General features: G+C 38.8%; 1 protein-coding gene across 3 annotated transcripts in view; it reads right to left on the minus strand.

Annotated features, from left to right (window-relative positions):
- The window catches only part of LOC146675158 (sodium/potassium/calcium exchanger 2-like), a 51,156-nt gene that overhangs the window by 9,646 nt on the left and 28,787 nt on the right, over positions 1 to 12,723 (minus strand). For 2 of the 3 annotated variants that reach the window (XM_085400257.1, XM_085400256.1), the window contains 3 exons: positions 5,834 to 5,932; positions 4,469 to 4,573; positions 2,803 to 2,885 (listed from right to left, as the gene is read on the minus strand). In XM_085400257.1, the coding sequence (XP_085256383.1) occupies positions 2,803 to 2,885; positions 4,469 to 4,573; positions 5,834 to 5,932 (287 nt within the window). The remainder of the gene's footprint in view (positions 1 to 2,802; positions 2,886 to 4,468; positions 4,574 to 5,833; positions 5,933 to 12,723) is intronic. The other variant, XM_085400258.1, reaches the window with a different exon arrangement.

Here is a 12,723-nt window from a genome sequence, read left to right on the forward strand (position 1 = left end):
AGAAAAAGCAAGCAAATCTTCAAACTGAATGGTACTTCCACCCAGGAACTCCTGAACACTGTTTTTTTTTTTCACATCGCTTTAGTTGTGATAGAAGACGTAGGATGAGTCATGAGATCCCGTGGTTATGATTTTCTTTAGTTTTCCCGAATGTTATTTAAATAATTGATTACAGGAGCTTTATAAATATTCAAAATGTATGCTACTGAAAGCAGAAAAATCTAGAACATGTTGTTGCAGATAGACAATTGAGTGAGACATAGCTTTAATGTCACCATCAAAATTAGAACCAGATGCAGATTTTAAAATGAAAAATCTGCTGCTCAGAGAAAAATTACAGCACATGACTACTTTTCTTGGCTTGCTTCTCAAGGGTTTAGACAGTAAGTCGTGCAAAACTCTGCTGCAAATTTTAATTTGACCTTAACTATCTCCTTATTCCCCAGTCTTGGTTGCCAAGACATCCAGGAGGAATTGAACAATTAGTGTGATGGGGCCTCTGGCGGCAATATGAAGGTGTGAGCTGTTTCCAGCTACTTCCTGGCTGACACAGGCAGGTGCACTGTGCAGGATCTAAAAATAACAGCATGTAGGAATCAAGAATGCCAATAAGCATCCAGGTCTTTCAAAGTTTGTGAATCATCACCTGGAAAAAAAGGTGTTTTTAAACTCCATCTACCTGCTGTTCTGCTTCCTGCCAAACATTAATCACAAGAATATCATTTTTTTAGCATCATATCAGGTTATGATGTTATGATGTCTGTGTTTAGGAGAGGAAAATGTCAGGATCTTGAGACCATGCACTGATTTCTATAACAGAATCATGCCTGTTTTTAATGAAGTGTTTCCTGAGGATCCAAACCCATGAGATGCTCTGTAAGATGCTCTTTTTATACCCAATCGTGCTACCGAGCCGTTGCCATTTAAACTAAATAGTTTCATGTATTAGTTTTGTTTTAATTTAGTATTAGTATTTAAACTAATCAATTTAAAAATGTTTCTTCCGCTGCGGTAACGCTCACTTTTCCAGTTTTTTGCTCCATCAAATTCAAAATGAGATAATATTTTTCATTAAACTGTAAAATGTGTTAAACATTTGATATGTTTTATATGTCCTATTGTGAATAAAATGTTGATCTCTGAGATTGGTAAATTATTACGTTATGTTTTATTTACATTTTCCAGTATTAGCTTTGTACAGTATTATTTGTGCTTTTAATCAAGTAGGACTTCATAGTATTGTGGACACCACTGTATGCAAAGCTGCTTCACATATTACACTTTATACAATATATCAGATATATACATATATTTATATAATGAACTTTATGTACATTTCATACTAAATAACTAAATAACCTAAATTAAACTATACACTCTCTCAAATACAAAACTACCGCTGATGCACCAACACTTCTGTTGTATTTTTTAATAATGTAAGTCCAGAATTTAAAAAGGAAAAAAAAAAAACATGTTACTTCTTAGATTTTAAACTTTTCACGTGCCAGTGTTTTTTGTTTCATATTTATCTACCTTGTCTTTAAATTTTACACACAGCACGATGTTAGTAAAACTGTAATTTCGTCATGCTTATACATGCAATTTTCTTCAATATGAAAGACTTTTACAAATCTCTATGATATGAGATAAACTGGATAAAGGACTGGAAGCTTGAGGCAAGAAAAAATGCTTCTGAAAGAAAGCAGTCTGAGCCTGCATAATTGTTAACAGAATAAAAACTCTCTCCATATCATGCATTAATTGTAAAGGATAATAAAGGATAACTGGAACTAATTTGTTCATGTGACGTTTGTGAGAATATCAACAAAATCGTTCCCATTTTTTCCCCTTTTCCCCCCCCCAATTGCATATATATTTATGAAGAATGATTAGCCAAACCACTGATTATTACAACCAAAGCACTTTGGCTAATGCATGTCCTCCAGTTGGAGGAAACATTACAGTAATTAAAGACCACAAGCAACATCAGTTGAATGTCTCCTTGTAGTAAGTCGTCTGCCCAAAGAGACTTACAAGCTGTGTGATTTCCATCAAGCTTAGAGTTAAATATATTAGCACACAGTTCCTGTTATGTTTTCCTTTTTTCCACTATTGTTCACCCAGCTGAAACTGGCTGAACATTAGTTGGAACATTAGCAGGCTTTTGGGATTACTCTTGTTGATAGCAATTTAAAAGTTGAAAATCCAGCAGGATGACCGACACCCTCGCCTCCTCTGTCTGTTCTCCTCTCAGTGTACATATTTTGATTGGCTGCCCGGTTGCCCCAGGACCGTCTGCTGGCTTGGCGGGTTGCTGCATCCCGCCGTCGTCGTTAATGCCAGCGATTCTGGTTCAGGTGCCGTTATGAGACTCGCTGAGCCTGGCCACACGTCAAAGACCGAGTGTGTGTTTGTGTTGACGTACGTGTGCGAGTGTGTTTGTTTCGAGCATCCAGTGGCGGGGAGCAGCAGGTGAGTGAGGAGTGTGATTACAGAACTCAGAGGGAGGAGGTGGGTCTTTGGCAGGTCTGGCTGAAGATGGAGGAACTCGCCCGAGTGCATGCTGGGAAATTATCAGCAGTAGTGACCTGTGCCATAGTTGGTGCAACCTTTGCATCAATCACACTCAAGGTGGAACACAGACACAGATGAGAGGCATAAAATATTCATAAATGCCTCTCTTACTTTGATGTTTGTCTCACAGTTTCGTTGCCTTCTCACCCAGTTAGGTGGACAGGCGACGAACTGGTATAAATAGATTTTCCACATACTGCGATTTGTGAGTGCCCTTTCATTTCTTACCGTCTCCCCCTCTTGCCCTGCTGTTCCATTCATAGGTGGGGTCACCTCCACTTCCACACTGGAGCTGTTAGGAAGGTTCTTATCTGCAGGAAAAATAATGAATTAATATAATAATAATAATGAATTTGTTTTTGACAACTCTGAAAGACAAAGTGTTCGTTTTTATGGTCTGAAGAAAAGTGGACAAATCATTTCTGCATAGCAATTCTATCCAGGTAAAATGATTCAGCTCCTTTTTTAATTATTAGGGAATCCTCACATTGTGGTAAATAAAGTAAGTAAAGTTGTTTATATAGCCCTTTTTCTTAGACATAAAAGTCACAAAGTGCTGTAAAACAACTACAACACATTTATAATATCATAGAGAACCCTGTTAAAATAGAACAAAAATAAATGAAACGCATAAAGAACAACAGAAAATGTCAGCAGAAGGCCTGATTAAACAGAAAACTGTTGTTTAGTTAAGTAAATTATGAGGTGTGATCAAAATGTTCTACGACTGCACCTGTAAAAATAACAAAAACCTGTTTTTCCAGATTTGACTGAAACTCCCTCAAAGACACACCTAATGTTCCTGCTCTGTTTAGATTGCTCTCTAGAAGCACCATTCCCAACATGCACGTATGCTTCTGTATCACCTGAACTTCATGACCTGATCTGCCACCGCTTGACATGAACATTGCAACATTTTCAATGGAAGAGTTATCGGGTCTCTCAGTCTTAGCTACAGACTCTGTCTTCATAGCCACAGTTTCTCATATTGAAATTTAGAACGCTGTAACACTACAGTTGATATTTGCTCTTCATGCAAGCAGTGAAGTTGCAAATGCTCATGTGCAAGTGGTGTGAATGCATCCTCCAGGGAAGTTTCCATGTACTAGTGCAGAGCTGCACAAGAAGCTGTCCATGAAGGGGGCAGCAGTCGTTTCTGCTTTTTATGCCCAAAAAGTTGTTGAACTTTTAATAACACCTTTTTATTCCAGGTCGTCTTTTTGCCAAATAACTAACCTTTATTTCAATCAAGTAACCGACTTAGCATTTCAGTACCAACATCTGTTTCAACCCTTATTTGCTTCTTTCAGATTTCTGTTTTGTAGTCAGAAGAAAAACACATTTATGGAACTGCTGGAAAGTTAGACCTAAATGTCATATATTTATTAAAAAAAAAAATGTTGTAACAACAGAAATAATGGCAAAAAGTACATCAAGGCACCCCCATGTGTGTGAACATACATGTGCATGTCTGAAGCTAACACTATCTCACCTTATCAAATGCTAGTGGCTGCTTTAAATCCATTTCAATTGAGGCCCGACTTACTTAACTTACCCTTATTAAAATACAAAGAGCCGAAAGCCATGTAATCAGATGATTAAACTATAATTGCTGTGGAAATTGCTTTAATCCAAGTATGGCTGTGATACAATTAGCAGATTCTCAGACAGATAATGTGCCTCGATACCACTTTGGTCCACCACATGACCTCCCTCCCTACCTTGCTCGCTCAGATGTGACAATATTACAACTAAAAATGTGATACCTGGACTGAGTCACAGTAAATATTCTTTTGCAACAACCTAAAAAGTGAAGTTAGCTGTGGTGACCACCAGTCGAGCACTTTGATCAAGAGGGTAATATGTTAATGTGGTGCGGTTAGCATAATTTTGCCTTGTTGATCATCAGCTATGTCTCGCTTTGATTCTCCTGCTTTGCCTCCATTGTGGCCATGAAAGTGTTTCCTCTGGCCCCCTGTTTGTTCCTTGGTCCAGCGCTCTTTGAAGTGAAAAACACATAAATTATTCTTGGCAGTGACTGTGATTGATTAAATACTGCTTGAAGACAACACTTGCAATCAATTTGGCTGCTCTTGATCATGTCGTGTTTGTTTAACAACAGATGATCGTTTCAGTAGGGAATCTAATAACTACCGCACATGAGCTCGGTTATTCTAGCGATACCCGCTTCTCCTTGAAGGTCGTGAGAGGCCAAAGCTGATCAGCGATCAGTGGACAGTGCAGACCTATTCATCGCTATGTTTTTCCATCAAGGCATGCCTTTACTGCACTGACAGCATGTTTGGGATCAAAGTCATTCTGAATAATTGTTCCACATGGAATTTCATGGTGGATTAATATTCTTTTTTGTTCAAAACTCCATAAATTTTGACAAGATCCCCAACACCACTGACTGAAATGGAACTCTAAACCATGACAGAGCCTCCACCGTGTTTTACAGACAGCCGTTACACTCCCTGTCGTAGCTTTCTCTTGAAATCCTGACCAGTTGCCACAGATGTTGAGTCCAGTTCTTGAGTAGTTTTGCTTATCTCAGCCTTTTCTCATCATTTCCCTTCCTTAAGTATGGCTTTTTGACAGCCACCCTTCCACTTACGCCATTTCTGATAAGGCTTCAGTGAACAGTAGACAGGTCAATTGATTTTTCCCATTTCTTTAAGACATAACTTTCAAATACTGTTGATCTGCGGCTGATGGTATTTGTAGGCCTTTCACTTCGTTTGTCCTCCATCTGCCCAGGTTTCGCAAATTCTTTTAAAGGACACGCTTTCCACCATGTTCAGATATATCAAGTTTAAGCTAACAGCTCTTTGCAATTCACCTTGATGGTGCAAAAATACAATTTTATTGCTGTAAAACTGTGTTATCTTTGGCATTTTAGTAGATTCTGTTAGAGAAAAAGGGAATAAATCATGTGTTTTTGTGACAGGTTGTTAGTAACAAAGTATCTAAAGACAATGTAAAATTGTTTCTTTGTCTTATGTGTAGACACAATACTAGTTCATCGCTTGAGTTAAGATCCTGATTCATGGGATCCTTTGGAAATGGTCTTCCAAGGTCTTCCTTGGAAAGGAAAGGTCTTCCAAAGAAAAGAGACACTTTGGGAAATATCAGACCGACATAAAGACTGACATTTTTTTATTGTACGGACAATTTTGAGCCAGAAAATAAACAAAGGTATTTCCTATGATTTCATACTACTGCAATAAGATCTAAAGGATATTAAAGTTTTATTTACCTGAACGACTCGCTACTCCATTGGCCTTTTCACTATCCTCCACTTGGCATTTCTTTTTAGCAATCTTGTGCAGAATAGACGCCTTCTCTCGAAATTTACCTGCAAAGAGGAAACGAAAAGAGAAAACACAACACTGGTCAAATTCGGACCAAAGCGCCGCGTACCGTACCATCCACAAAGCCTTTCGGCCTCGTCCCAGTCAGCGCTCCTTCGTTGTCACCTTCGACCCCAGATGGGTCGCGTTTCAAAAGCACAGAACAAACAGGGTGGCGGCTTTACACAAAACTGCAGTTGCAAGAACACAGTCAATATGACATAGCATATCATATACTGATGATCCTGCAATGTCCTGGTCCTTGGCGGAGGCGAAGCAGAGAGAATCTCTTGTGAAAAGATCTGCCTTCTGGAGCTCAGATTAAGTCCTGGTCTTGTTCGGTTCTCATTTCAGATCAAAAAGTCACAAGAGATGCCAGAGGCTAGCAGGGAACTTAAAAGCAAACAAAAGTTCGGGACGGCATGTCACAAATCACAAATTTAAAGATTCAAGAGGCTGTGTTCAAATTTTTAATCCAGGAAGCAACTAATTTGATCATTATCACAGCTAATCTCTTACTCCAAGACAAAAAAATTATCATAACTATAAATGTAGAGAATTTGAACAGATGTTTCTAAAACTGCTGGTACGTATTAGTTTGTAGATAACATTAATTGATTCTGTGAAACCATTTTGTAATGGTGTGATGCAGTGGACTGGATTGAAGCCTTGACCTTGTGGCTCATATAATTTGTGTGCATTCTTGATATTGTAAATAATGGCTCATCCAAGGCAATTTTAATCACTAGCAATAACTGAGGAGCAATAGAGTTTTGATAAAATCCCTACAGCCTGAAATCCCCCCAAAAGACCACAAATATAGCCTAGAAACAAGGAGAAATACGATTCCAGCACCAAGTTGTGCAGCTTCCAGGTCAGAGTTCAGCAGTAGTGGTTGCTCTCAGTATTTTTTTTTTTTTTTTTTTTTTTTACACCAGCCTGTAATATAAGAGACTTTATCCTATGCAGCACGTACTTTCTGTGCGCATCATTAATCGTTGTGCTGTCGTGCATCCGTGCTTAATTTAACTGTGCGTGTCAATCCTTCCCTTTTCTCCTGCCTTATCCAAATCACCCGGCTGCAATCAATGCAAAAGATTTTTTGTTTCATTTTACAAATGCATGGCTGATTCGTCAGTGCTTGACACAGTGATGCGTCAATACGAATACTCCGCCCAGCCATGTGAACGCTGTCTGTGACCTTCTGGCAAAATCATTAACCACCCTAAGTCACCGTCGGCCGCCTTCGTGCCTCCTCTGTCTCACTCTACATTTCTCTATCACCTCGGATTTTCTCACTCATTCGTCTTTGGCAAACACCATCTTTCTCTCACTTTGTCTTTTTGTTGTTTGGCAACGCTCAGCCCCTCCCTGCCCTTCCTCCACACACATGCGCACAAATACACACACATACACTCCCGACTTTCACAAGACAGAATCACACATTCCTCTGTCTTGACGACACTCACCTTAGGCGGTCATTGTCAGTTAGTTGTCTTAGCGAGTGTGTGTTTGTGCGCGTTTATTCATGGATAAGTGGGTGTTTATTTATGGATGGGGGAGTCTGAGATCATCATCTTGTTACTTGGGCATAAAACTGACAGGGTTGTGCTTTCTGCTGTAGGTATGCAAAAGAAATGCTAAAAAAAACAAAACACTGGCGTCATGTTTCAGATCTAACTTTGAACATACTTTGATAAAGACCTGTGAAAGCAAAGAGCCGTTACTACAGAAGCTGCAAGAAGAAGGAAGTTCATCATTTTAGATACATAATCCACAGAATCTGAGATCACCTCAGCAAGTTAGCTTTAGCAGGAATCTAGCTATTTATTTCTCTCAGTTATCACTGGTATTGTAACAAAGTATAAAGAAACTTGTTTAAGTGTTCTGATTCTTTATTTATTTAATTGTTTGTTTGTTTTAACGAATGTGCAAATTAAAGCAATTAAGTGGATCAGATAATTGGTTAATTATTCGAATGAGCAATCAGTTACCATATACCGTTGTGTCTTTTGTTGTCTGATGACATCACACCATTTCTTTTGCCTTTCCACTCCTTGAAGTATGTTGCATGTACTAGTAGAAGGCTTTCAATCCTCAGGCTGTGTAAGTGTGCATGTTAAGCTCAGTTAGTGATATGGCAAAGGTGGCAGGATTTATCTTGTGGGAAGATGTGTTTTAATTAGTGTCATGGTTATAATTTTTAGATATTGAAAAAGCACCTCCAGGCCTCAGTCACACAGGCGTAGAGACCAGTCAGTGACCCCACGGCAACCTCTGGTCACTTCAGAAAATGTGTATTCCCCAAGTTGCAGGAAAGCGGTTGTTGGAGGTTGGTGGCTGTCGCCACTCAAAAACAGGGAGCTGAAAACAAAAAAACCTTCTTTGCATCACATTTTTCAGTTTCACTACAGCTTAGCAAGTAGTTTGCAAGTATCTGCAGGCAGTTTGGCGTCTTCCATGGAAACTTCTTCTCACCCTGGAAACCTACTAGCAACCAAAGCAATCACAAAGACGTTTTTGGTGTAGCATAGCAAATCTCTTTGCAATCAGTTTCACACCCGCTGGTTGTGGAATACACACTTTTTTCTAGTGACTGGTGGTTTACAGAGTTTCAATTAAGATCTCTAGACCTGCTCCAATGTGGTTTTGTGAATCAATTTCACAGGAAATACATAATTTCCCCTTGCAACTAGTGGATGCCACAAGGTTGTTGAAAGGTCTCTAGGCCTGAGTGATTGAGGTCTAAGCTCAACTAGTTACAAAGGTGGCGAGGCGATGTTGAGGAGGAGGAATATGCAAGTGCTACAGCTCTGAAGCGGAAAGATTTTAGTTAGCTGTGATGAGGAAAATTAACAAGCTTGTTGTCACCATGAACTCACCATGAGGTAAAGTTAGTATACTCAGAGGTTAAACTGGACAACATAACCAGCTTACTAGAGATTACTATAAAGTTAAATCTGGTAAGATAAAATAAAACATGAATTTTCTCAGCAGCTAACATTGTAACGCAACACATTACCCTTTAATGACAGTGATATTCAAAACTAATAAATTGCTTTTAAAAGTAAATCTACCAAATGCAGTTTATAACAATTTTTTGCCATTTCCACCTTATTTATTGTTATTTGGAAACAGAGCTTTTACTTAATATGGTTACATTTTTTGATTTTTTTTTTACGCAAATTTTAAAAATGTGTTTTTCTGTCACTTTGTTTTAGCATAAAAGCACAAATATCAAAAATAACACTCCACCCAAATTATAAATATGTGATTGCTATGTATGGGAAATGTATGTATTGCCATCTTAAAGGAATTAAAAAAAATAATTTAAAAAAAAAACACAGTTAATGTTTAGTTAAATTCTTTAACTTAAAAAATATTTAACAACAAAAAGACCAGTTTGTGAAGTGTGGGTTAAAAAACGTTGTCATTTCTGCCTGTTACACAACCACTGGGTGGATTAGTCACTCCAGTTTGCCAAATTCAGAAACGTTGCTTCTGGTGCAAGTGTAACCTCGAAGTAAGTGCTGGGGAATGGATGATGTGCTGTATTGCTCAGAGACGCAGATGGGTAACAGGGAAAAACAAGCAAAGACGAGAAAACATTAAAAAGACCTTGTGTGTTTTCTGAATGCAATATTGGCCGTGTAAGTGTGCGTTTGTAGTTAAACCAGCCTGCATTATGCATGTCTTAATTTACACAACGTCAAACAAAAGAAGCAAATTTAGAAATTTTCAGAAAATACCTAATAAATAAAATGTCATAATAACACTACACACAGTAACACACAATATGTATGTACATATTCGTAGGGGAAAAAATATAAAAATATGCCAAAAACCAAAAATGGGAACAAAAAGTACAATAAAAAAAAAAAAAAAATGGCATGGCTACTATGATTTGCACTTATGCCAGTGAAATCTCAGCGAGATTATCAACTTAAAGCAAAATTATGCAAACTGTGTATCACAGGCAAAAAAATAAATAAATAATAATGGGGCTGGATGTGTTGCTTCGTGATGAAGATGGGGGAGTATAAAAACAAGAGGGATGATAGAAGCTGTCTCAAAGAATCAAGTAATGAAAACTTTCAGGCTTACCTTCCTCAGTCATTGAGTGATAATATTTTAGTTTCCCATAAGTCCCAAGCTCTACAACATCACAGCAAAAGACAAGGGTAAGGCAACAAACACACAGAGAAAAGGAAAAGAGTGAACATGACAGAACAAGACAGATCTGCTGGTTCTACTCACATCACATTCTGTACAGAGTCACACAAGAAGCACAAGAAGTCACATACAGAGAGACAAAATCTCCCCAAGTCATCACTGCATAAGTGCAAAGACAAAGCAAGGACTCAACTGCAAATACAAAACATCAAGAGTCTTTCAGCAACTCAGTCTGATAAAGAGCCTGCCAACGGTAAAGGGAGGGGGAAGGGGCAATCAGTATACCACCATTAAAAAAAATGATCAGAGGTTCATAAAAAGATATATTGAAAACAAACAGAAGAGGACAGTCGGAAGAGAATATACTGGGTCAACATGCAACAAAATGATGAGTCCTCCTCTCCTCTGCGCACAAGCTTATTCAGGGGCTTGATGATTCGGCATTTTATTCCCACAATGAAACCCGAACAATTAATTTGATTCCCTTACTGCTGCAGTTCTTCCATGCTACAGTAAATAGACAGTCAGCACATCGGCATGATGAATTAGCTGGGAATTCAAACCTGCAGCAACAGCTGAACGTGAAGCAGCTGAGCAGAGGACACCGGACCGCAGACTTCTGCCTCCCACGCTGTTTCAACAATAAATGGCCAAAAAAAGCGATGATTCGCTTTAAATAGAATAGTAAGTTTATGTTACATTAACTAGATAAACTAACTTAACTCCAGACAGTGGTTATATTCCCTTCTGACCAGAATTAACAATACAGGTCCAGAAGTCAGCACACATTACTGAGATTTATGGAATCCATCCATCCATTTAGCCACTTTCTTAACTGCTTGTCCAATTCAGGGACACGGGGCCACTGAAGCTTATCCCGACTGACTTTAAGATTCATATCTTTTTAATTCATGAGCCACTATTTTCCAGAAGCTCTCTCTGCATGGGGGTTTGTCTTTCTGCGCCACATGCAAATTCAGAAAAAGCAACACCAACCAATTAACACCAAGCAAGACCAACTTGTCCTTAGTCTCCGTTCTTCTTTAGAAACTTTTGATAATGAAGCCAGGCATGCTTTCCTCTTCTGCCTGGCTTCAAGAATATGAGAGTCATCCTATGAGGTAATCTGGCATATCCACAGACATTCATGGTGGCATTGATAAATGTCATTCCTTATCACCTTTTGCACTCATACAGCCAAGTATCATCACAGGCTCACCTCCATGCTTCACTACTGGGAGCACGCATTCACCGTTAGTGGTCCTAGCCCCCCAAGCGTGCCGAAATCCATCTAAGCTGAACTCATTTATCTTGCTTTCATCTTACTGGAGCATGTCTTCCCGATATTCAACAGGCTTCTTCTTTTAAGGATATTTATCAAAGTTCGATCTCATCCGGTTGTTCAGTGATGACGCGACGAATCCTACTTCCGGGTCTAAAGTAGTCTGCGTTTAATATGGCTTTTGTGCTGTTAACATGTTTAATGTTATGTATTTTCTTCTCAAAAAGCTCCTAAAACAGTCGGTGATCCCTGTTGACCTCCCTCGGCTTTTATTACCACTAATCATTTATTTAAGCTCAGTTTTTAAAACCTTAGGATGTAACTACAGCCCAGCCCATGCAGCAGTATATGAATGACTAACCTCGTATTGTGGATGGATTATCTCAGTTGTTCTCCTGGCTGAAGTTTGGTCCTTTTACAGCATCCTGCCATGCGATTACATTTGTTCCTGACCACCGACAACACTCACGGTAACTTTTATCGAGTGGAAAAAAAGTTAGCTTGTTTATATTATGCTAACATAGCTGTGTCGCTAGCGGTCACGTAGCACATCATTATATACCAGCTAGCCAAACTTCAGTAACCCTGCAAACGTCACTGCTGTTTAGTTTTCTGTCTTGGAAGTGATAACAGAGCTGTACGTTTTAATTTGTTTCCAAAACCCCGCAGTCAGGACATGCTATATTGTATTTAGATAGAAGCTAGCGAGCTAACTTCCTGCTAACTTCTAACTCCGTTAAATGTCATAAATTCCATTTTCATGGATGCCTGGATGTTAAACTCAATTTTTACACCTGGTAGAGCAGAACGCTGATCATTTTATTAAAGATGAAAGACTTTAGACAGTTTTTCAACTCTCAGTAATGCCATAGTGATCGTTTGATATATGGACCTGCAGCGGAGTTTAGACCCAGACACGGCTAGTGACGTCAGACTGAACAACCGGATAGTTTTCTGCCAAAAAGTAAGTATTGTTAATCAGCAGTTGCCTTCTGATCGTGTAAGCTTTGACAGAAACTCTGATTTCCAGCAAACTCAGAATTCCTTTGACAAATATGAAGCAATTGCCTTGATCTTCAGAGCTAGACTGTTCAAGTTTTTTTTAGAAAGAAAGCCATTGAGACTCTGATTAGTGGTACTAAGGCTCCCTCTATATCCCTTGATTACTGCTGCTGTGCTTCTACTTATTTTTAGCAATGCACCGATCTTCCTATATACTTTTACATCTTCACGAAATCTCACAACCAGACTTTTAAATTCCCCTTCCTCGTTTCCTCTACCCATGTATTTCAACTGGTGTTTTAACCTGTATGTCAGGTGGTAAAATGTTAAATAAAGCCA

This window comes from Rhamphochromis longiceps, linkage group LG3 (genome assembly GCF_057381845.1).
Source record: "Rhamphochromis longiceps isolate RC_006_pf linkage group LG3, R_longiceps_female_GT1.1, whole genome shotgun sequence".
In the NCBI taxonomy this organism is placed as follows: Eukaryota; Metazoa; Chordata; class Actinopteri; order Cichliformes; family Cichlidae; genus Rhamphochromis; species Rhamphochromis longiceps.